General features: G+C 42.3%; 1 protein-coding gene across 18 annotated transcripts in view; it reads right to left on the bottom strand.

Annotated features, from left to right (window-relative positions):
- The window catches only part of dst (dystonin), a 115,172-nt gene that overhangs the window by 69,735 nt on the left and 19,543 nt on the right, over positions 1 to 25,894 (bottom strand). For 13 of the 18 annotated variants that reach the window (XM_076974214.1, XM_076974206.1, XM_076974207.1 and 10 more), the window contains 11 exons: positions 21,266 to 21,327; positions 17,692 to 17,781; positions 16,520 to 16,555; positions 15,032 to 15,109; positions 13,368 to 13,460; positions 3,581 to 3,747; positions 2,623 to 2,735; positions 2,149 to 2,255; positions 1,403 to 1,522; positions 401 to 496; positions 157 to 284 (listed from right to left, as the gene is read on the bottom strand). In XM_076974214.1, the coding sequence (XP_076830329.1) occupies positions 157 to 284; positions 401 to 496; positions 1,403 to 1,522; positions 2,149 to 2,255; positions 2,623 to 2,735; positions 3,581 to 3,747; positions 13,368 to 13,460; positions 15,032 to 15,109; positions 16,520 to 16,555; positions 17,692 to 17,781; positions 21,266 to 21,327 (1,090 nt within the window). Of the gene's footprint in view, positions 1 to 156; positions 285 to 400; positions 497 to 1,402; positions 1,523 to 2,148; positions 2,256 to 2,622; positions 2,736 to 3,580; positions 3,748 to 8,585; positions 9,797 to 13,367; positions 13,461 to 15,031; positions 15,110 to 16,519; positions 16,556 to 17,691; positions 17,782 to 21,265; positions 21,328 to 25,894 lie in introns of those variants that run through there. The other 5 variants (XM_076974219.1, XM_076974217.1, XM_076974203.1 and 2 more) reach the window with 2 other exon arrangements.

Below are 25,894 nucleotides of genomic sequence, written 5' to 3'. Positions count from 1 at the left end.
TAGTAAATACCTCTGCCCCGTTGTATGAACACACACCATCCCCACCATGGGGTCTGAACGATCCACCCTGCTTCTGTGCTGTCAGTGAGTGTTACAGATGGAGAGGTATAATGAATGAATGAATGGCGAATGAATGGTGCCGTGGGCATCTCATACCTGTCAACCTCGGGCCTCAGGGTCTTCTCCCGCTCCAGCATGGCCACGATCAGCTTGCCCCATTCCTTCTCCACATCGTTTGGGTGGTAACCCTGAGGAAGCTGGATGCGACCAAATTCGATCCATACCTGCCATCCCATGTTATTGAAACACATCTCAGAGGTGCAGACACAAAATCTCACACACTCGCTGCACCACAGGCAAGATGGCAAGATATCAAATGTGTCTTTTGGACAGTACCAACCTCGAGCATTTTGTAAAGATGCTTAATTTTGGTCTTCTCTGTCTCTTTTGGTGGGATTTCTCTCTCCTTGAAGTGCAGGTATTGTGAATAAAGTGCCTGTGAAGGCAGAAAAACACAATGATTTGGTTTGTGTACAGCAGGTTTTTTTTTTAACACGCTCTCTCTTGGTAAGGACATTACAAGACAAGCCTCACGCCCGTGTTCTCAACAGTACAGCGCAGTTCTTGTCTACTTCGCCCTTGTCTGGTAGTCAGAGGCTGATCTCTAAAATTTTAATGAGGCTTTAATGCTCGTTAACATAAGGGGGATGCAACACCTTCTGAAAAGTGAGCAGGTCTCTGCCCCCAGGGTTCCAGACTCAGCTCTGGGGAGAGTCTTACATACCAGCTGCTGAACACATAATCAGAACATCGAAATTTCCCATCTAAGCCTTCTGAATTTAAGTATCATTCTAATATTATCTATTATCAAAATTTTTAGGGGAACGTTTTTTTTTTTTTTTTTTTTTTGCAAAGATCTCGCTTATTGCAGCTTCTTCCTCCCAAATTTAATTAAGCCTGTTCTCATACACTGGCTAGCGAACTCTCTCCTGTCATAAAACATCTACCCACTGTGGTGAGTGTGACAAGCATTTGCTTCCTCTGACACTTGTAAATCTTTTTTTTTAAGCTGCTGCCCACACTGCAACTCAGGGCAGCTGAGCTCAAAGGAAAATGCTGACTGTCCTCATGCACCATTTGCTGGTCCCTCCCACACAGACAGCAGCACCAGTTTTGCTCTCTTGGGTTCCTGGCTCCACATTTTGTGTTCTCAGGTACCCAACTACAGTCCTGATGATCTAAATCTAATTGGAGAGTTTAGTTGAAACCTTGAATTTAACACCTGAACCAATGTTACGTTAGCACATGAACATAAGAAACCGGTGTGTTGCACAATGGATCTACAGGATCGATATAGATCTCCAAAGAAGTTTGATAAAATTAAGAATGCATTGTGCTTTACCTTAAGTTCCACAGGATTACTGGGGAAGTTTCTGTCAGACATGACAGTCACGTTGTGTTTGATCCACTGGCTGAGGTAATTCACCATGTTCTGATACTCCACCCATTTAACATCGACATCCTGTTCCAAGAAAAAACGAAAATTCCAGTGACATTGACTGCTTGAATGACCCACCTGGTAGTTCACATAACACAATGGCCATTCAAGGACATGTTTTGTAACTATATGCTGAACAATACTGAGTGGTCAGGTGTGTGACAGATACAATGCTGCTATCAGACTAGCAGCAAGAACTTCTACACTGAAAGCTGGCGTCTAATAACTACCTAATCAAATTCTCTATCCCTTAGACAGTACTTTAAGAGGGATATATATAAAAAAGACATTGTCCAAGCTGCAAAGTAACTAGGTTTGTTGAGCAGTTAAAATAACTTGTAAGTAATGTCATAACTAAAACCAACCTCAAACTTTAGGGGTACTGTCTAACCTAAGTTTATGAAAGAATAATATTTTTTTAGCTAACGCTAACATGTTTTAGCTAAGGAGCACAGAGAATGTCTAGGCGAATGTTTGATTTTTTGAGGGTAGTCATGGTGCCAACAGCGCTAACCTGATACCACAAAAACAGACAGCATTGCCTCAAATCATATCTCCTTAGTTACAGGCTAGCACATAATAGAAATAAACGTGCCGATGAGAGAATTTCCAAATGGTAAGTACGGTAAATTCTGTCAGTGTCAACTTACATTTGCATTTACGCCCTCAACACCCTCTGGTACTTTAGGGAAGACATCATATAATGTTGACACGTATGTAATGACTGACTTCTCGTCCGGAGATGTTACGTCCACATCTGTTCAGAAAGATGATATGAATGCGAACCCATAAAGAACTGTAATTAAAATGGCATCAAGTATCAACTTAACAGCCTTCCAAACTCCTGACTCTCCCAAATGTTTACTAGGTGTTTCTTTATTTAGACTTGCCTTCAAGTAAAAAAACACTTTTTCTGACAGCTGTTGAAGGACCTCTGTCTAAGAGGATGACTATATTCATAATTTCCTCTCAGTGATAAAACTGATATTACACATACTTTCTAAATGTTTTTTTGTATGAGCTTCTAGGCAACACTCAACCTTCTCAACATAGCAGATTTTGGGCCCACAGAATCCATACACCATAAAAGGACAGTGATGAACACGCGTGGGCGATGGCCTCACCCTCTGGGTCCAGCAGCCGAGCTACTCCCAGCTGTTCCGCTACACTGAACGCATGCTCCAGGTTTGATCTGCTACTCTGGGTTGATACTTTGCTCATATCCACCAGGTCAGGCCTACAACAGGACAGACAAGTGAAAAAATAAAATGTACAAGGTTTGATTTAGGAGGTAATCATCGATAAAAATTATTTATATATTCATATTGACAGGGATATTTCCAAATTTCCAAACTTTTAACAGGTCATTAATTTGTTGATGTATTAAAAGTGAGAAAAGGCAACATACATCACTTGGTTAAAGTAATGGAATGCTATAAGTGTCCAAGGTTTCCACTGCTATCAACATGTGTTTATTTAAGAGGCAGGAAGTCCTCCATGGACTGACCCATAAGAGGTCAGAAAGAAAATTCCACAGACCTTAATGATTTACACAAGATATTCAAACAACAAGGACTGTGCGTACCATGACTCTACAGGAAGAGAAAGTAAGACATGATAGAAGACTAGGGAAAGTGTGATTAGTTGGTTGAATTCTGAAACTATGCTATAATGATTCTTGATAAAATGCCTCAAATTTGCCCTTGAGATGAAGTAAACAAGAAGTAGATTATGACTTTCTACTATCTGAGAACCTTAGACGTTAGTCTAGAAAATTCTGCAGAGCTTAATGTCTGAGAGTACACTAAATTCTCTTTGATGCCAGTATGAGAAGTGGAATGGGGAGAAAGTTCTAATTAGATTGGGTAATGCTTGATTAGGTGTGCTGAAGGCTAAGGTTGTCCTAGCATTTATTTGCCTAAGACATAAGACCTTATTGCTCAAGTCAGGGAGATCATTTCTATATTTAAGGAAAGGTAACACCACTGAGGGTTGCCAAGTAGCTTCAGAATAAGCTTCGCTTGAAGCATTAGCAACAATCGCTAATAACAAAAACACTGAAACAGTATCAGTGATTATTACCTGTATTTGTGAATAATGGCATTGAACAGCCGTCCATCCCTCCAGGAGGTAGTGAAGTTATCACAGCGGACACCAACATAGCCCTCAGTCATCTGCTGGGACCACAGCAGAAGTCTCTCCTTGGCCGTCATGTCTTCAGACTCCCCAGGAATATGGATGTCCGAGATCTATACAGAGAAATCAAAAGGCCTCCACAGCCTTAATGACATTTGGAAACCAACTGAATAGAGGTATTACCAGCTGTAACTGAACCTCTTCTAACTATAGTTAACTCATCCATTACAATAGGTCACATGCCCAAATCATGTAAATTAGCAATTATCAAACCTCTGATCAAGAAACCAAATCTTGATCCGACTGTGCTATCTAATTATAGACCCATTTCAAACACATCATTTATATCTAAGATCATAGAAAAAGCTGTTGCCCAGCAATTATGCCTATATCTGTATAGGAATAACACATTTGAAAAGTTCCAATCTGGTTTTAGGCCCCATCACAGTACTGAAACAGCATTAGTTAAAGTAACAAATGATCTCCTCCTTGCATCAGATCAAGGCTATGTATCACTGTTAGTGCTTCTTGATCTTAATGCAGCTTTCGACACAATTGATCATAGGATCTTGCTAGAAAGGTTAGAACGCTGGGTTGGAGTCTCAGGCACAGCCCTTTCATGGTTTCAGTCTTACTTAACAAATCGCTATCAGTTTGTAGAGCTCAATAATATTTCATCCAAACGTACAATGGTTAAATATGGGGTCCCGCAAGGCTTCATCTTAGGACCACTATTATTTACATTATATATGCTACCATTGGGCACAGTTATAAACAAACATGGTGTCAATTTTCACTGCTATGCGGATGACACTCAACTTTACATATCAGCCAAACCCGATGACAAACTCAGTTTAGGAAAAATTGAGGCCTGTGTAAGAGATATTAAATGCTGGATGTCTCTAAACTTCCTACAATTAAATGAGGACAAAACAGAAGTTCTCCTTGTGGGCCCTAAGGCCGCAAGACAGAAAATTCCAAATTTAATGCTTAATCTTGCAGACTATCCCATTACACCTGGCACAGTAGCCAAAAACCTAGGCGTCATACTCGACTCCGACCTATCATTTGATAAATATATAGATAATACTACTAGGATAGCTTTTCTACATCTCCGCAACATTGCCAAATTAAGAAATGCATTGAATGAATGAATGAATGTTTCAATTTATATAGCGCCTTATCTAGATACCCAAGGCGCTTTACAATTGTAAACACAGCTACGTCACAGACAACCAATCACACACCGGCGAGAAGCGGCAGCCAATTGCGCACATCGTACTCTCTACCGGAAGCCACAGCCCCCTGGGGGACTGAAAGGGGGGCAGGAAGGGGAGAGAGAGGACAGACCCTAGTGGCAGAGCACCATCCACCACTGGGCACACAAGCACACACACATTCATGCACACACACTCAGACAACAACTTGTTTTTATTGAACAGAAAGAGACACAGACACACACACTCGGGGAGAGACACAGACTCAGGGAGAATTTGTCAGGGAGGGCCAATTTACCTAACCTCCATGTTTTTGGACTGTGGGAGGAAACCGGAGATCCCGGAGGAAACCCACGCAGACACGGGGAGAACATGGAAACTCCACTCAGATAGGGACTTGAACCCAAGACCCCAGTGCTGAGAGGCAAACGTGCTAACCACCAAGCCACCATGCTGCATTATCACAGGATGATGCAGAAAAATTGGTGCATGCCTTTGTTAGCTCTAGACTAGACTACTGCAATTCACTACTGTCAGGATGTTCAAATAGGAATCTAAATAAACTTCAAGTAGTTCAAAATGCCGCAGCTAGAGTTATGACCAGAACTAGAAAATTTCAGCATATTAGACCAGTCCTATCAGCCCTGCATTGGCTCCCAGTTAAATTTCGTATTGATTTTAAAATTCTATTATTAGCATATAAAGCACTACACGGGCTTGCTCCTGAATACCTCCAGGAACTTATTTCCTACTATGAACCCCCACGTCAACTAAGATCACAGGGTGCTGGTCTGTTATTAGTTCCACAAATTAATAAGGTAACAGCAGGGGGAAGAGCCTTTTCTTATAAGGCCCCCCAGCTTTGGAATAATCTTCCTAAATGTGTCCGGAACTCTGACACAGTCACAATCTTTAAATCTAGGTTGAAAACCCACTTATTTAGTCTAGCGTTTGATAATTAATATCCCCCTTAGATAAAGGTACAGATCCAGGGGTTCATAGACGATGGGTTTTATGGTAGACTGGGGTGCTGGTGCTGTCATCCTGTCACTGCTCGTGGTCACTCAAGTTTGTTGACAGTGCAGTGGACGGATGCCATTGTCTCAGAATGCCCCCAAGCCTATGTTACCTTCTGGTTCTGCCTTTTTTTAGCTAGGCTGTAATAATTTAACTTAGTGCCGGAGTTGCTGCCACACTCCAGAAATGTTTATAATTTTACCTGTCCTGTATATGTCCTCATACAGAGCTAATTTTCCCTGTTTCATTTCTCCACATGGCTGCCCACCTGCTTGAGGAATAATGAGATGAGGAGAGACAAGCGATCCATCCTGGCCGGCCACCTCCTGCCTAACCGGATGCCTACACCATGATGGACATTATTACATCTTTTTCGGTCTAAATGGACATTATTGCATCTTTTACATTCTGTCTACATTCTGTCTATATTGTTGTTGTTGTCATGGTGACCGGTGTCGGCCAGAGGAGGATGGGCTCCCCCCCTGAGTCTTGGTTCCTCTCAAGGTTTCTTCCTCATGCAAAAAACTAGGGAGTTTTTCCTTGCCACTGTTGCCCTTGGCTTGCTCACTGGGGGCTAGGACTCGGCACTTGTAAAGCTGCTTTGTGACAACAACTGTTGTAAAAAGCGCTATATAAATAAAATTTGATTGATTGATTGATTGAATATGAAACCGACAACTTCCAACACAAAAGCATTATGAATGCCTGTTAAAACCCCAAATCATTAGCATGATAAAACCCAAAGAATTGTCTTTTTGTATGTCTCAAAAGTGTGAAGAGGACGTGTCAGAACATGAAAGGCCAAATATCCTTCAAAATGATACTCAAATGTCTTAGTAGGAGCAATTAAAAATATTCTGTTTCAGGACAGTAGGAGCAGACAAAATGTTGACATGCTGCACATACTGAAATATGACCCCAAGTCAAAACAACAACAAGCTCATTTCACCATGTACACAGCAAATGTGAACTGAAAATATATTTTTAATGTTGAATACACATGTTGTACATAACGTGAAATACAAATGTCATCGGTTCACGGTATTCCCTTATCCATGCCTGTCACTTTGTTCCAGTGCTGTGCCTCACCGTCCCATTGGCCAATAGCTCTGCCTGCCCCGTCATCACTTCCCTTAGCCACGCCTCCCTCTCACTTCCCTTAGCCACACCTCCCACTCACTTCCCTTAGCCACACCTCCCACTCACTTCCCTTAGCCACGCCTCCTGCTTACTTCCCTTAGCCACGCCTCCTGCTTACTTCCCTTAGCCACGCCTCCTGCTCACTTCCCTTAGCCACGCCTCCCACCTCATCTCACTGGTCTGCCTCACCAGTCTACTGACCACCAGCTTCCTTCCAGCTGCTGGACTTCATCCCCCCCCCCCCAAATCTCCAATGTGTGTGCGTCTCATAAGCATGTTTATGTTTAGTCTCATAACAACATCAATTTAATCTTACACCTGCAAGCATTTCCACTTTTACACAATAAACCTGACTTCACTTAAAGGGAATGCCTCAAATGCATGTTATTGCTGACGTTTAGCCTCCAAACCTCCATACAAATAAAAACAAATAAACAAAACTACACTCCTCCACATCAATAAGGCCCATTGAAAGTAAACAGAAAGTCCCAAGTTAGCTAATATATGACGTCCACCATTTTTGTTATCAAAATGAAGAATTGCAAGGTGTCCTAATTCATGAGAGCTTCAAATTATTTTTTTAGCTGTTGCCAAGCTTATAAACACAGGGTTATAAAAAATGTATTTATTCAACACAGCAGCACAGTTGAGAACAGCAGTATTGCTGTGATTGTGACCTGAACCGCTGGACTCTCCCATAGACTTAGAGTCACTCTTTTGATGAGGGATCTTCCCCCCACTGTTTATGTTCACACACCACAAACCAAAAGTCCCAAGAGTCTGAGTAGAACATTTAGAGTATAAACACCCTTAAACAGGAAAATTAATGTTTGTAATCTTTTTTTTGTTGTTGTTTACTTTTGGCACAACGTAACAGACTATTCAAATTTTAACAGACAGCATTATAGAAACAGATTAGAAATGTGGATACTTTACTAAAATATGACTGTACACTGGGTAGAACTTATTTTAGGAATAGATTACAATGTTTAAAGTATACTTTATCTTAAATTCACCAGTTCCATGCCTGAATGAAGATCTTTGTTAACTAACAGAGACTAGCGTCACAAGTGATTGATTTAGATCTGCACGGTTCTTTTCTCACATGACTAAGCACGACTGACCAACCCCACCCCTCTATCGGGCTCTGCAGGACGGGAGGAATCCACCACACAACCTATCACACACTGACATTAGAGGTTTAGTGGTAATGAACAGTTTCAGACAATGTGTGATTACTACACATACTGACATTTAGGTCATCTCCATGTGCATATATACAAGCCCTAAGCAGCATAATCACAGCTTGTCAGAAAGGGGACATTCATGGTGTTTAGACATCTGGAAAGGGAGGACAGAACACTGAAGATCCAAACAGACCAGAATAGCTCAGGATCAAGCACTGCAAAACCAAGTTAATAAAGACCATTGCAAGCAGCTGAAATCATGTCACCTGACATGTTTTTTAACTACTTATATATTTTAATAACGCTTCTCTTGTCAAAACATTTCCCGTTGCTGTCTCAACACCATACTGCAAAGAAGCTTAACGTGGACGTTCTCAACGCTTGATTTACCTCATGTTGTTGAGGGGACTTTTTTTGGACATTGGCCAGTGAATCCTGGGAAATTGATCCTCCAGAGTATGAACTGGCCCTCCTCCTCGTCCTGTGCACATGGCCATCACATATAATCCTGGAGAGCCCCTTGGCATTCTCCAGCTGGTTATCTGTACAGTGCCCATGGGAGTCACATCTCCCGAAGGTCCGCAGTGTGTGCTCCACCGCACCAAACGTCACTGCTCTGCGTAGCTGCTTCTGAAGATGCTTCTTCTCTAGCACACCCTCTTTTGCAGACCCACGTTTCGAACCCTTCGCCACTCCGTGGAGGTTTTGCTCTATGGCTGGCCAGCTTCTGTTCAACCATGGCGCATCCGATGTCCTGCTGGTTCTAAGCACAGGAACCAGTCCGATAAAAACCCCATGGCTGACGCTACCTTCTCTGGGTCTTGAAGCTTGGGCGTGCTCTGGATACGGAGTGTCTGGGTGACGCTGGGGACTCTGGCCGGTGACGTCCTGATCTACCTCAGTCTGACTCTCTTGTACTCTGGTGTTGCACACAGAGTCGTTGGAATTAAATTCCCCAGACTTCCTCTTCTTCCTCCTCTGGAAGTAACGGCGACCCCGTAGCTCTTTGGATGCGGGGCTGAGTGGAGCTTTTGTGGGATCAACATAGCACTCTTCCTTATTGCCCCTCACACATCCGCACGAGTTCCCCATTTTTCTCACTCACACATGCTAATCCTCGTAAACTCCACAGAGACCGACAACTACTGTTGAAAACCCACCAAGCTCAAGACTTCCATTTTCCTGGTAAAAAGCAGCCATGCCGTTTGGTTGTTACTTGACTTGTGACTTGCAGTTTACTGCTAAAACCAACTGGGCATCTGAGCTGTCCTCTGGGTGAAACCGCTCGGTCCACGTCTGGTATGCTCCGATCACACGTTCCAGAGCTCACGTTCCCCCTCCGCACTCGGTCTCTTTCGGCTCGTCGCAGACACGCTGGAGTCCCTTTTGACCTTTGAAACAGCTCCCTTTGCCCTGCTAATCCAAAACAAACACCATAAAGGCAACGTGGCCCGGGAGAGCGGGTCAGGTCGCCGGGTGCCAGCGCACTCTGCTGGAAGGCCGTCCCGGTCAGCTCTGCTCCCTCCCTCTGACCCGCCTGCCGTGCAGATTCCCTCAGCTGCAGTGGTCACAGGTCTGCGGAGGGCCAGGAGGGTGAGGGGTGAGGGTGGGTGGGAGTAAGGCAAGAGAAGCTCTTCACACTCCTAACAGCTCCTGATCGCAGTATCCCGCCTCCAGAAGGGCTGGTCAGCAAGATGAGCCGATCGGATAGCACGTACCGTCCGCGGAGGTACATGGGTCTGTCACGCGGGCTTTAAATATAACAGAAAAGCACAGCTGGCTTGACAAATACACCATTGGTTAGGTGTCCCCACATGACAACGCACTCTCAATGTGTTTTTAATCTAGAGCAAAGACTCAAAAATGGTTCAGATTCAGTGCTTTGTAGGCTACATGCTATTCCATGTATGTATTCATTTATACAAACTAAAAATCAAATTAAAATCAACAAATAGAATGCCTGATGCTTGGTCTGTTATTTGTATAGTAAGATTAATCTTTTAAAATGTACTCATTAAGGCAAAACTGGTACTGCACTAAAGGTCACTAGGAGACTAGTTTTTTAAATAGTGAAAATAATCCAGTGACACAACAAAACTAAAAATAAGTGTCATGTGGCTTTAACACTGGTCACATGGCTTTAACACTGGTCAGTGACGTTTCTTTAGGACTGACTTTGCACTAAAGTCAGTCAGTAGCTTTATGTACTTCAGTGCTCCACAGTCCCGCAGGGGCTCCGGCAGTATGAAAATTAATGATTAAATAACAAGAAAGATCACTGACGTGGAACTTTTAATTTTCCATTTTTGGTCATTTTAATCCAGTTCTAAACAGAGTGGTTTAGGCACAGGTCTGGAACTGCAAATAATCTGATATATGTAGGCCAGGAAACCTGGAGGCTAAGCAGAAAAAGTAAAGCTATCTTGTAGAAATTATTTAGCTTTGCAACAGTATGGCAATAACATAAAATTATGTAAAAATTTTACATCAAGAGCAAAGAATGAAATTAAGGATTTTTAAGGAGCCCTAACTAAATAAACTGCCATTTTCTGACTTTTTCATATCATTATTAAATTAACGGAGCAGAAGATGCTGTTTTATAGTTTTACAACAGTCTATAGTAATACTGTTGCCTGAGGGAACATGAAATTCATATACCTTTCCTAAACCCTTTAATCAAGCATAACAAAAGCATAACATCACTCAACCACCCATGCACAAGCGATCTTAGAGTTAGGTGATCAATAAATCTCCAGTGACAATCTCTTCAAAAGAATTTGTGGTCTAGAGTGGAAAATACTGGCATAGATATTGACATAAAGTCAAAGTCAAAGTTATTTATATAGCGCTTTTTACAACACATGTTGTCACAAAGCAGCTTTACAATCATATGGGTCCAGATCCCTAATGAGCAAGCCAAAGGTGACAGTGGCGAGGAAAAACTCCCTATGATGGTGGGGATTAGGAAGAAACCTCAGGAGGACCAAGACTCAAAAGGGAACCCACCCTCCATAGACTGTGTCACGCATGATGGGACACCGGGAAAGGGAATAATCCAAAAAGACCAGTGACAGATGTGCACACACTCAAACTGTGCCCCCCTACCCCAACAGCTCTTAAGACTCTGAGATTACTGACTTGGCTTGAAATCAAAGTACCTAGACTGTGAAGTGTAATCATTAGATATCACTAACCCAAAACAAAGACAACAGAGGAGACACAGAAGATGTAGTTCAAAAACAAGCCAAACCAAGGCTGGATTCAGCCGTGCAAACATCTGCATGGGGCAGCTCAACATCTGCGGAGTCAAGAGGCAACAGGCCCACAGCCACTAGCGTCTCATGCCCAACGGCTCGCGTGAGAGTGACAGGGGCAGGTGCGAGCACACATTACCCCACGCTACCTGTCAACATGCTTTATGAGTTCCCAAATTATAAAACGCCTTTATATGCCACACCCACATATTAGTGGGGTTGTAGGGGTTTTTTTTTCACATCTTGAGACCTGCCTTGAAAGACTCTGAATGGCGAAAGGATCAGCTGTGGACCAGCAGGAAGTCTAGGTCCTCCGTGTAGTCTGGGGAAAGGAGAAGCGAAGGAGATGACAGACAGCCTGGTGTCTGCCAATCTACCAGCGCATGTCTTCACCTTCAGTTAGGATGCAGAGAGTGAACGCATACACTCGTCCTGCACAGTCACCCGCGCATAGGATATTAATAACACAGCATCATCTTCGAGAGAGCAGAGGGGGAGAGAAACACAGAGAAAGAGAGAGAGAGAGAGAGAGAGAGAGTGCTATAGAGACATTTCTGCCCCAAACATCTTATCAATAGCAGGACGTGTCCCGCAGATCAGCAGCAAAACAGATCCCCGCACTGAAATCACACTTCCCCACCTCCCCTGAAACAGGACAGACTCTGAGCCCCTTTGAGAGTACGGGGCCGTGATCACATGGTCAGTCTGCAGCTGCAGTCACACAATACGGACCCTGTGGCAGGGACCCCATCCAGCCACCAGTCACCAGCTCCTCACTGCACTGACACAACACACATCCTCTCCAGCAACAAAACAGAGGGACAATCTGTGCTGCTACACCCGTCCAGCCGTCCGCATCCACCGTGCATCAGGCTGGAAAAGGACCTGGTATAACGACTCTCTCAAGTGATCGACATCTTCACGTCTTCAGATACTTCAAAAACATGCAGATGGCTTGACACAGGCAGCCAGAGAACAGATATTCACAGAATACTTTAAACACATAAAAAGCATTCATAACCGAGAAATACAATCTACATGGAAGAAAAAAACATCAACCTTTTTCCAAGTATCTGTTAAGCATAGCATGAACTGAATATATCAATCACGCAGCATTGCCAAGAAATATGCAATCAGATCCCACAACATACATGTTGGCACACCACAGAAATTCATGACATGGAATGTTCCTGCAGGCAAACACGTAAAAAAAATATATATATATATATATATACAGTACATTAAACCTGCTCATTTTTACTCAGTCCGCTATGTGTTCAGCAGGTAATCACCATAGCACAACAACGGTACAGCCGCATTGGCAAAATGCATGAAACGGTTGCACATACTAGAGCACCGTCTGGGTCAACAGAACAAAGCAGCGGTCGTGATGTTTACACGGCGCAACAAGCAGGATGATGACACGTTTATGTGGCAGTGCCGCTAACCCGGGTTGTTGGCGTCATGTGAGCTACGGTAGGGGTGACCTCTTGTGGTCAGAATGTGAACTGCATTATCAGGACAGCGTAACACATAGTACACGCGTTACACGAAGTTTACACGTAGTAGTTGGGCAACATCCTTTGCCAAATGACAAAAACAAACCATAAAATCATGTCAACGTACTGTTCAAATGATAGGTTTGGCAGGTCTGAAAATGAAATACAAAGTCTACAACAAAAATGAATGTGTAATGTGATGAGCTATTGTTATGCTCAGCAGGTTAAGTATGCGTTCAATTTTTCTCTTAAACAGCCAGCCAGCTAGTACTTCAAAGCCAAAAAATATCACCTTTTGCACCACTTTATCATGAAATAGTAAAAGAATCTCAAGTTTTAAAGAAATGATCAAAAACGTTGAACACTCTGTAAAAACTGTTGCTTAATCCAGCAGATAAATATAAAAAATGGTGACTGACCTGAAAGTGCAGAATTATGGTCCATATTAATCCCAACGTTAGTTTTGGGTTCCCATCTGTGATGTCATCATTTCTGATGTTCACCAATTTCACCTGGTGGAACAATAATTGGTCATGAACGCAGTTTAACCTGAACGCAGTTTAACCAACTTGGCATCCATCAAACACAGGCATGGACGCAGTGGACATTATTAAAAATGTGTAAGTACATTAGCATGTTGAGACAGATCATTTATCTGAAGTTTAAAAAAGCAGATTTCAATTATAATAAGCAGGATACATTTGTGAATTACCCATATATAAATATTAATTGTAGGCAATTATACCCACCAAGACCTGAAAATAATTATTGATTTCAGATTGCGTGAAAATGACACTGATTTGAATCGGCATTCAGTGTATGTTTGTTTAAATAAAAATCTTCATTAGGAAAAAAACAATACATCCAACACATAGAAAACTATAAATAATCCTGCCTTTAATGGATGTATATGGCTAATGAATATTAGTAATCCGTGTATGTAATCTACATTGCAAAATAAAACATAGGAGCAAGGAACAAAACCATCAGGATACATTATTAGCTACGATAATCTGTGATTGGTAATAATCACTACCTGTTAGTGACAGAGAATATGAGCTTGAATAAATAATAGTTTTTACACCTGTGTCAGTTTTACAACTGATCATATGTCCAAATGAAGAATTAACATGATGGCATCTGTCTAATATTTCAGGATTTAGTTTGATTACAGTTAATACTCATGTAAAACTTAAAAGGTAATATTCCAATTAGTAACTTTGTGATTTGTTAAACACTAGACGACTAATTTCCAGCAAGCATCGTTTGCTACTGTCGGTTAACGGCCAGTAGAGGGCACCAGAAGACAAAAGAAATTATACAATAGATTCTAGTGACTAGAACATTGATTCAGAACAATAGATCCTTTGACTGGAAGGTAATCCATTAAACGTTTTCTTTGTTGATGACTAACACACCATAATCTTAGCTCAACTAAAAACAATTAATTTCAAATAGATATGCCATGTAACAAATATCTACTATCTACTATATGTCTACTCTTCTTTAAAAACTTTACATTTGCAAACAAATCCAATTTATGAAATCTTGACTGTTTCTGACTTGACTGAGTTCTTCATTGGAATTAAATACATTTCTCAGAAATTCAGTTTGAGTGTTTATAGATGTAGTATTTATCAGTGTCATCATCTCGCATTACAGCAGTTCACTGCTTTTTCGGGCTTTGACATCGTAAAAAAAATACACTATTCATTATTAATAAGAATGAGTGAAAAGTAAAACAATACACTGATGGCTAATAACTAGGAAGACATTACTGCCTGCAAATTTGAGGGCATGTAAAATTTGGCCCCCTTTGTATTATTAAGATCCTTATCGCTCATGTCGTGTCTCAGTGAATCCAATTTTTCATTGGCCCCAGGCTACAGTGATTAACCACCTGCCACCATCGTGAGGGGAAATGGGCTTCTACACTGGTGACACAATTACTAATTAAACTGATATGTTACATCTGCATGTGTCTCTGTCCTATTTTAAAGGCTCTGTGGAAGGATGGGAGACACAGCTCAGTGCCCCCCCCCCCCCCCCCCCCCCCCCCCATCACCGCAGTGCCTGGTCTCACCTGCCGCCTCTTTAAGTAGTCCAGTGCAATCTGTACGTTCTGAAGCCGGTGGAATCGCATGCGGCCTTTCTCCCGAGGCTGCGGGGGGGGGGACGACATGAGTTTACATCTCTCTCAGACACGCTCACAGCATCACACACTCACCACAGCCTCCGCAGCTGCACCTGTCGTCTGTTTATAGCTGCTGCAGGGGACAGAAACACAGTGAGCCCTCAGGGCCAAAGTTACAAATCAGTGCTCAGGGAAATCAATGGACTGGAAGGGAGGGCTGGTAATAATTGTGTGTGTGTGTGTGTGTGTGTGTGTGTGTGTGTGTGTGTGTGTGTGTGTGTGTGTGTGTGTGTGTGTAGGGTGGAGAGGACAGGGGGAAATCAGGAGAACATAATAAATCAAGTCCATCATGATTGCTGAGCAGATCCACAAACAATAACATATTACATGTTTATAACACAAAACAGCAGTGGACTTCATTCCTCTTCAGAGAAGAGACTTGCTCATACACAGCGTGACACTTCTGGAGGTGCTTAAGGGACACTAGCTAGAGAACCTGAGAACCTGTGAACCTGTGAGCTTGAACCTGAGTGATGTGCTCAAAAGCAAAGCTGTATGAGGGCTTGTGGGAGCAGACAGGCAGGTACCTGGATCAGGCCTACGATAGAGCACCAGGTCTGCACAGCACGAGGCGGTCAAGCAATCAGATGGCCAACGATGCATGAGAAATGCATGAGAATACAGTGAGAAGATGAAGAGAAACCTCTACTTGCAGGATATACCTTCATCCTGGACCTTCTCAAAACTCTCAAAACATATTTGGACATGGAGGACATACTCTAGGCTGCAATGCACCTGAGCAGATGATGGATGGAGAAGGATGGAGACGGATGGAGAAGGATGGAGACGGATGGAGACGGATTCACATCCAGCCGTTGCAGCATGTCTGTGTTTGTTGCAACAAACCACGTGGGCTAGAACTATGGCTATGACTTCATTCCAGTGTGCAGTATGGATGACTGAAGTAGAACCATTAGGACAGCTTATGTTGTACTCAAAATTTCAGAGGAAAGGTTTCTCAAGTCATGCCACCCATATGAATGAAGCGCTGGGAATTACAGCCAGGTCAGTAGTTCACACTGCGTTTTGTGTGTGTGTGTCAGGAACACAGAGAGGCCAAGCTCGCATTCTAAAGCACTCCATGGCAACCCTGCCAATAGCACAGGCTCTATTGGAACGACACAGCACATGGTATTTCTCTCTGAAGGAAAAGTCTTTGGCTTTGGCGATATGTCTGTCGTCTACCGCCAAGAAACCGAACTTTCTAGGTTTGGCACACTGATTAAAGGTCACCGCACACTCTAACAATTAGTGCTGTTACTGAGGTGGGGGAGTGCAGGTGACCACACCTACCCCCTTATCCTCATCATCATCATCATCATCATCATCTCGCACACGTCCATGCCGCTCAACCGTGCATGCTCCGGCCGCACTCACCAACCGTAACGTCTTCAGAAATTCGCGCTCCCTCGGCTTGCCCGCGGGAACGCAAGCGGGAGCGAGAGAGAGAGAGAGACACACACACACACACACACACACACACAAGGAGGGAGTGCAGAGACAGGTAGACAAATGAGGAAAGATGAAAAGAGAAATCGAGAGAGAGAGAGAGAGAGAGAGAGAGAGAGAGAGAGAGAAAGGGAGGGAGAGAGCAGGGAAGATAGGAAAGAGAAAACATGGAGTAAACAAAAGAAAATCAATTCTGAAGAGCTCTCCGATGGGGTTTCTGCCTTTCTGCTCTTTAAAATGGAATAGGCTTAGTGTGAGCTAACGGATTAAAAATGTCAGATATCTGTAATAACAGTTATTGGGAAATTCCTGTACCTATTTCTTTTATAGGTAAATCACACCACTTTTAAAAGCAAACTAAGCATTTAATGGCTTGCTTGATACAAAAAATATCAGATTTTATACAGAAAATAACACTAAGACTGTTTGGAATAAGAAGAGAGTGTTCCCCAGCACTTAATGGCAGACATTACACAGTCGATGCATCTAAGCCTCACAGGCCGATGCCAAACAGTGTAATTGCCTTATGAACACACAAAGTGCCATTTCAAAAAAGAAAGGACTTTTGCTTCCAGCAAAGCTGAAGCAAACCCTATCGTCAGAATGGAACTTTTGTTCGAGAGAAAGAGAGAGAGAATCTGTCCAAACGCAGCACAAGACAAACTATAGTTGAAACACGAAACTATACATTCCCTGATCACCAAATCTTAGGTTACAGTGTTATGTACTGTGCAGCGTGTGAACGAATTTCAACACTTTCGATGCTTTGTTAGATGCACCACAGCTATTAGGAACAAACGGTCAGGAGTCAATCTCATGTCCGAGTTCAGGAGGTTGTGTGCAGGGACTTTCGTTTTAGTGAGACTCAGGTTTGCGCTGCTACAACTACAGATGCTACTCACCATCCCCTAAAGCATTGTGGGGTTACCAGCAGTGCCGTTTTATACAAGTGCATGAATGAAACATTATATCCCTCCATGTGCAGCACATTTGAAGGCACTTAAGACCAGAGGTGGACATTCCAGGTTCAGAAAGTACCCACCTCTGCTTAAGACATGGAAAATACAGACATATAAAGTGGCAAAGGTGATTCTACTTACCAGCGTGTCACCAGACAGAACCTCCAGTAATGAGATCAAGTTATGTCCATCTCGCAAATCCTCATACAAGTCATTTACATGCTTCCGTACCTGGAACACACAGATGTGAAGCCTCATTTTCCGCTCTGTTGACATTTGGGGCAGTAATGTATGGCAAGACACAGCATAGTGTCTTGCCATACATAAATACTGTCAGCAGTATCCTTCTATTAAATGCCAGTCATGTTAGCGTGGTTTGATTGCCCAATATCATTCCCTGCTACTGAAATGTTACCAGTATAATTATAATAACTGAGCACGGCTTTCCTTTCACACATTAGCTACATTTGCACTGAACAATTCCTTTAATATAGACCTACATATATTAATACAGTCATATTCCAACACCCTTCCCCCAGTGCAGCAGTACATATGCTATCTCCTGGCTAATGGCAGATAGCTTATTTCCGGTCCATTCTCACAGCTCAGGGGGCCTTTGCTCATGAATACCACGGCGCTGAAGTCAGCCAGCAAGCAGCCTAGCTGACCCACATTTACCCAGAACCTTGTCCCTCCTCACACCCCACGGACACAGCTGTGCAACCAAAATAGCAGAGAGGCCTGCAGGGGCAGACCCGTGTTCCCCTGCTCGGCAGTCTCTGCTGTAGTTCATCCCAAAGGTGTTCTATCGAGTTGAGGTCAGGACTCTGTGCAGGCCAGTCAAGTTCATCCACACCAGACTCTGCCATCCACTGGTGCACAGTCATGTTGGAAGAGGAAGGGGCCAGCTCCAAACTGTTCCTACAAATGTGGGAGCATGGAATTGTCCAAAATGTTTGCTGAAGCATTCAGAGTTCCTTTCACTGTAACTAAGGGGTCAAGCCCAGCTCCTGAATAACAACCCCACACCATAATCCCCCCTCCACCAAACTTTACACTTGGTACAATGCAGTCAGACAAGTACTGTTCTCCTGGCAACCACCAAACCCAGACGCGTCCATCAGATTGCCAGATGGAATACACACGATTCGTCACTCCAGAGAACGCACCTCCATTGCTCTAGAGTCCAGTGGCTTCACACCACTGCATCCGACACTTTGCATTTCACTTGGTGATGTATAGCTTGGATCGACCATGAAAACCCATTCCATAAAGTTCTCTGCGCACTGTTCTTGAATTCATCTGAAGGCCACATGAAGGGACTCTGCACTGAGGGGACTGTGACAACTCGGCCTGGAACTATAACTATAGAACTATATTTGAACTATAAATACGGACTTCTGCTAGCAGGCCGCCCAATGGAGGATGGGTTCCCTTTTGAGTCTTGGTCCTCCCGAGGTTTCTTCCTATTCCCCACCATCATAGGGAGTTTGTTCTTGTCACTGTCGCCCCTGGCTTGCTCATTAGGAATCTGGACCCATACGATTGTAAAGCTGCTCTATGACAGCATGTGTTGTAAATGTGTTGTGCTATATAAATACATTTCACTTTGACTTTGACATGATGTTTGGATGTCTGTAGTGATTGACTCAGCAGAAAGTTGGTGACCCCTTCACACTATGCACTTCAGCATCCACTGACCCCGCTCCATCAGTTTACGTGTCCTACCACTTCATGGCCGAGTCGCTGTCATTCCCAAACACTTCCATTTTCTTATAATACAGCTGACAGTTGACTATGGAATATTTTAGGAGTTAGGAAATTTCACGACTGGATTTGTTGCACAGGTGGCATCCTATCTCAGTTCCACGCTGGAATTCACTGAGCTCCTGAGAACGACCCATTCTTTCACAAATGTTTGTAAAAACAGTCTGCATGCCTAGGTGCTTAATTTTATACACCTGTGGTCATAGAAGTGACTGGAACACCTGATTCTGATCATTTGGATGGGTGAGTGAATACTTTTGGTAAATAGTGTACTTTAAGAATGGTGATGCTGATATGAGGTCCTGCTAGTTTAAGCTACTCAGCCATTAGGTTGCCTGATTTCAGAGGAGGGAGAATATAACTACATCCACACTACAACCAGCACTGATTTGACAATGTAGCTGAGACAAAAATCCTACAAGCTGTATAATACAAAACATAGCTTTGCACATGCCTCATTAAATATACAAAAGTCTAATTTGTATAAATTATATGTTTTGAATAGTTTATTGCTAAACATGCCAGGAGTGTGACGTAAATTTACCAACTGTTAAAACCTATCTTCCTCCTTCTCTCTCTCTCTCTCTCTCTCTCTCTCTCTCTCTCTCTCTCTCTCTCTCTCTCTCTCTCTTCTCTCTCTTTCTCTCTCTAATGCAAAGCATTAATGTAATTGGTGAGTCCATTGTCCAAAAATACATGACAAGAGACCTTACAGACCTTGAAGCTTGGTGCAGTCAGGTAATGCTATCATGAGATACAGGTGGAAATAATAACTCAGGTGAGTCATTAATACAAAACCATTACAAAACAATAGAGAAATGAAGAAGCTGACGGTGTGTGTAGAGCCATTTTCATACATGCTGCACTCGTGTCATAGTTGGAAGCCATTCTGTACAGGTGCAGGTAAACCAGCTTCAACTATTGTTGAATAGTTGACACGCCTTTCAGGCGAAGTAAGAAAAGCTTAGTCAAGTAAAAAATCCATGAACAGCGGCTGTCATGGCATGATTCATCTAAACGACAACCTGTTTTGAGTTCTGCCAGGAAACTATGAGACTACCATCCTGCGAGACGTCTACCGTCCTACGAGACGTCTATCGTCCTGTACGGGCCCCTGCTAATTCAGCTTTTAGATCATGTCTGAAAACCTGCTTACACCAATGTGCATTTTCGTAGCGAGAGACTGTTGTAATATTAAATTTTGCCTCCCCACCAGCACGGACATCTACACCTCCAGGTGCAAGAACAGGACTATCCGCAGGAAGGGTAATCACACCCATCCTCAGGCAGGATGTGCAGGACAGCCAGACCGAGAAACAGCTTCTTCACAGAAGAACAACTGTCTAATGATGGTTCATTGCTATGACTATGCTGGGAACACACATAGCATTCACTGTATCACTTTATATTCACTTCCCTGCTGCTGTGATCGACGCTGCCACAGATACTCACACTCGCCCATCATCCCTCCGCACCACTAGTTCATATATATCGCCTTTGGATTGTTCTATGCATAGTGTTTATAATGTGTACTGTTTACCTTGAACGCACAGTTTCGTTCCACCTCATGTACTGCATGTGGTATGAATGACAAAAGTCTCTGTGAGTGCTTGATTACATTTTTTTGCAACTCATCTGTTTATTTGTGCTTTATCTGTTTATTTGTGTTTTATCTCTTTAGATTTTATCACCTTATGTGTTCTACTTTGATCGTCCTGTGTTTTTTACTTATGGTGGGGTTTTTTCCTATTTACCTGTTCTCTACACACTTTAGTCAAGTTTCCAGAGTATCAGGACGTTTTGGACAAAGGTCCTTCAACAGCTGTGTAAGTGTTCCTGAATTAGAACCAGATTATATATGAAAAAGCAGATGTTTCAATTCAAGCTGATTATGTCTGATTATACACATACATATATAGGCTACACACTGTGTGTACATGGTTCTTACCTTGAGAAGATGCTGGTTGATCCATTTTGTAAATGTCTTTTTTTGCACTCTGTCTCTTTCATCTGTAGAGACAACAGGTTTAACGTTAATGCTGGATGCTTATAACCGCCACACTCATGTGTGGATGAGAAACCACACAGTGACACAGAACTGCACCTGTAAAGGTAAGTGTATTAACACAGCACTGCTCATGCACAGTAGCACGGTAGCAAGATTCACATAAAATGGATGTTACATAGATAAATCAAACTCTGAAAAGATAAAAACAATAAAACATTTTATTTAAACAGAACACATTTAATAGATATCTCGATAAAACTAGTAACTAAATTAATTAAAGGTTAAAGTAAAAAATTTAAGTGTTAATAAGATTTAATATGTAAAATGTTAAAGGATGTAAACAGACAATAAATTAACAAGAAAACTGAAGAAATGAAAGTCTATGGTAGTGCTGTAGGTGAGAAGACAGGCAATACTCCAATGAGACGGTCAGCACTGTAAACATTGGTCTTTATGCTAATTTGTTTGTTTGTTTTGTGCTTTGATCTTTGTGTACTTTATGAGTGGGCCTTTAAGTACATAAGATGAGAACTTCCTCTGTCTCCATTGTCTTGGAGTTTCCGTGCATCAGCACTTTCTGCAGTTTTCAATAGTTCTGTTCCCCACATGAAGCCATAGCTTGTGCCAAATGTTGTGATTTTGCCATCATAAACGCATGACTGTAGAATAAATTACTAGGTATAACTCTTTATTACACAGTCCTAAACTATATGATAATCATAATTTTGTTCTGCAGGGATGGTATAAAGATCGAAGTTGAATTTCTTGCTTTTAAACGTCAGCAACATTTCTGTGTATCACGACTGATATTTCCCACAGGACATCTAATTACAGTGAGCTAAACTGAACAGAGTCAAACTCCAGCAGCCACGCTTCCATTACGCATCGCTCCCGACCACATTATTTTCTGTTTCCCGGAGCCATGGCAACAAGCCGGCTACAAGTGCCCCCTTTTTATACATGTTCTGTTGAATGGACAGACAGGCATTTGTACCTCATCATAGCCAGCACAGTGTTCACAGCAGAGTTGACAAAATAGAATTAAATATATAGACTAAAAAATAGACTAAATTTACATTTACATTTAGCAGACACGCTTATCGAGAATGACCACCAAAAGTGTTTTGTCATCAGCTGTCAAAGAGAAATTGCCCATGGACTATCTGACTATCTGATCAACGTCACCATCATAATTATCATAAGGACAGAAAATATCTGTCACCATGTGCCCCATTCATTCAGACTAAGTACTCAACCTGAACAAACACACAACCTTCCAGTAGCAAACTACAATAACAGCACATGACCAATCAAAGCTCTCACGGATCTTTGACCAGCCACCAGTGACCAACGTAGCCTCAACCTACACAGGAACTTGCACACTCCAGAGTGTAAAGAGGTGAGCCGGGTTGCAGCACGCGACTTCACCAGACAGAAAGTAGAAAAAAAAAAAGCGCTCGGCATAGAAGCAGGAAGTGGAGGAGCAGGAAGTGGAGGAGCAGGAAGTGGAGGAGCAGGAAGTGGAGGAGAGCTACTGACCCACACAGCACATGAGAGTCACCAGGTGAGCCCGGAGCTCCCGCTCGCCTCTCGCCAGGTCCAGCATCCTGCCCGGCGCCCTGGACATCAGCACTACAGGCAGTTACGCCTGCGTGGCGGCCGAGAGAGCTTGGGTCCTCTCCACAGCCCTGCTGCGGAGGGAGGGACTCCGCCTTGTCTGACAACTTAAAAGCCTGTAAGGCAACTGTTACACCCTCATTCACTCTCTCTCTCTTTCTCTCTCTCATTCTCTCTCTTTTCCTCTGTCTGCTTCTCTTTCCCTGAATACGGGACGAGTTGGGTCAGGTTTTCCAGCGTCATGCTGTGAGCAAGACGTTCTGCAGCATGGCGTGTGTTTACTCAGGGCCTCAAGCTCCTCCTACTCCGTCTGGCGAAGCAGCGCCGGAGAAGCGTGTGGCACTCGGGGAGGAGATGGGAGACACGGACCTGCTGCCTGGACCTCCAGGGACATTCCCAAACAGCTGAGAATAAGAAGCAGACTGAATGTGTGTTTCGCCAGTTGAGAATGTGTGAACATGGAGATTAGTGTGGTTAGTGTGATACAACCTTGTATGAAATCATCATAGGCCAAGCATGTGCTATAATTTTTGTTTTCCCACCACATAAAAAAGGTCAAAGGTCAAAGGTCAGCAGATCAATTAAAGTCACACAGCTAGACTTGTAGCTAGGATTAAATTGATCTCTTGTAGATGGAGGAACATTTAAGGCCAGACAAATTCATAAACTCTTTTCAAAGGCATTCAAATGTTTTTTTCTGAATTAAACCAATTGCATCAACAACTCAAGGAGAAATAGTGATGTACGATATTGAAGAATATCTATATAATTTAATGTAAGGCTTAGTCTGTGTATGAATAACCCAATTAGTAACTGCAAAACAAGCCATAGCTGTTTTGGAATTCAGTGTTTCATGCAAGTTGAGTCTATATTTATGGCATTTAGCAGACGTCTATCGTGAAGTATGACAGAGCACTAAAATATCGAATCCAAGCATTCAGTCTGTTGTTACGTCTGTTAAGCATAAACTATGGGTTTACATAATTATAGGTAGTCTCCTAAATTCAGATGCTGAATTGTAAGAATTTCCTTGTAGGAACGAGCAAATGAAATCTTGGGAGTATGGTGCCCTCTTGAGGGAAAAAAACATTCAGTGTTTTTTTTTTTTTATTTCACCACTCTATTTCTACATTAAAACTAAAACTGCATTACACTGCAATAAAGTTAATCATGCCATGCTGTCTTTTATCAAACTGTCCTAAAAGTAAAGGTCGCCTCCACTCATAAATTCTCTAGCTCATCTCATGGCCAAGGCCTGCTTCAAAGGCCAAAGGAACACCTGAGACCTCTGCTTCAATGAGAATAATTACGGCAATGTGATTATCACATAATAATGATGTCACTGATTTAGCTATTTACACAGTCATCATAACACATTATGTCTAATAAATTCCTCAAACCAGGAAAGTCTCGTGGACCTTCGACACTTATCTTTCTTATCTGGATCTTTAATCTTGATTGATATTCTCATGTGCCTGGTGAGTGGTAATAAAGACAAAATAAAAATAAAGTGTGTTTAAATGCAGTGTGGTCTCTGTTTAAATCTACCAATGCTTCCAGATTCTTTTAGGATAATTTATAATAATTTATTCTTTCACAATGAATTATCAAATTCAGTCAGGCAACACATTACTTCAATCACTTAAGAGGGCAGCCAAAAATACTCCTCATTAACAAAGGGTGGTAGCTGTTAAAACAGAGGGTAGTTTTCCCCATTTTAAGCTCTCTTCATGTACTATTAACTGACATCCCCAACAATATGGTAGTACGACCTTGTGTTTCACTTGACAGATGGATTATAAATACGACAAGACATTCTTGGACAGAATGGGACTGAAACTTCCCAGCTGTTTGTAACAGCAGCCAGGGAAAATGGATTTCCATTCCAAAACCTGGCAAAGAATCTCAGTGGTATGTCCTTTAAGAAGTAAAAGTGTGAGTATGTTGATGAGTTTTATGACGCGCTGGTTGATCGAAAGTGTGACACGTTGGTCTTTTGTCGTACATTAATGTTTCTTTCACTTTCAGAGTGCTTGTTTATTTTGTGTGTGTAGCTACATAAAACTCAGAATTTTTTTTATTTACATCCTAAGGCTTCAAAAGAATGTGTCAAAAAAACTGATAATTATCACTATAAACACTGAAAATTCTCAAAATGAGTCATAGGATCTTGCTAAGCTTCAAGCTGTCACAAGTTGGATTCTATGATGTTAAATGTTAACTTGGTCCTTTAGCAGATCAATAAATCAATAAAGAAAGGCCAACTTAAAGGTTGTAAAGAAAAAAAACTGATAACAAGGGAGGATGTGGGAGCAATTAAATTTCTCAGTAGCATCTCCCAGTAAATGACTTTCCCAGCACAATAAAGGGGCTTGAATAAAGGGGTCTGGCCAGGATCTCCTGTTCTACCATGAATGAACTCAAAAATGGTTTAAGAGTTCGCAGTTTCTGGACATACTGAAACGTTTAACTGGACAGAGTAGTGAAAGCAGACACCACATATGGTGCACATCTGTACTCCATTTGCCTGGCTGTAGGGCCCTATGTGAACTGCTCATCAATTAGAAATACATGGCATAATAATATAATTACATGTTAATGTAACATATTATATTATGCATATTATGCATGAATAATCATTTTTAATCATTCCAAATTTGAATGTGTTTTTCTGATAATTACCAATCATAATTGATTGGGGGGGGGGGGGGTTGTGTCTGTAACTCTTCAATTGTAGTTATGACAGTGACAGGTCATTTGCAATTACGAATGTGAACTGTGACAGATAACCCCAATCTGAGATAAAAATGTAACAATGGGACCTTATTCCAAGTTCAGTTCTCACCTGACATTAACATTGGCATCCTCCGAGACACACTATAATCTCATCACCTAAGCCACTTCAAAAGTGGCCATCAGGCCACATTACATCTGTAGTGTGAACGGTGTGTC

This window comes from Brachyhypopomus gauderio, chromosome 15, assembly GCF_052324685.1.
Source record: "Brachyhypopomus gauderio isolate BG-103 chromosome 15, BGAUD_0.2, whole genome shotgun sequence".
In the NCBI taxonomy this organism is placed as follows: domain Eukaryota; kingdom Metazoa; phylum Chordata; class Actinopteri; order Gymnotiformes; family Hypopomidae; genus Brachyhypopomus; species Brachyhypopomus gauderio.
The sequence above is the reverse complement of the archived record's forward strand: the minus strand, read 5'-3'. Positions and strand labels throughout refer to the sequence as shown.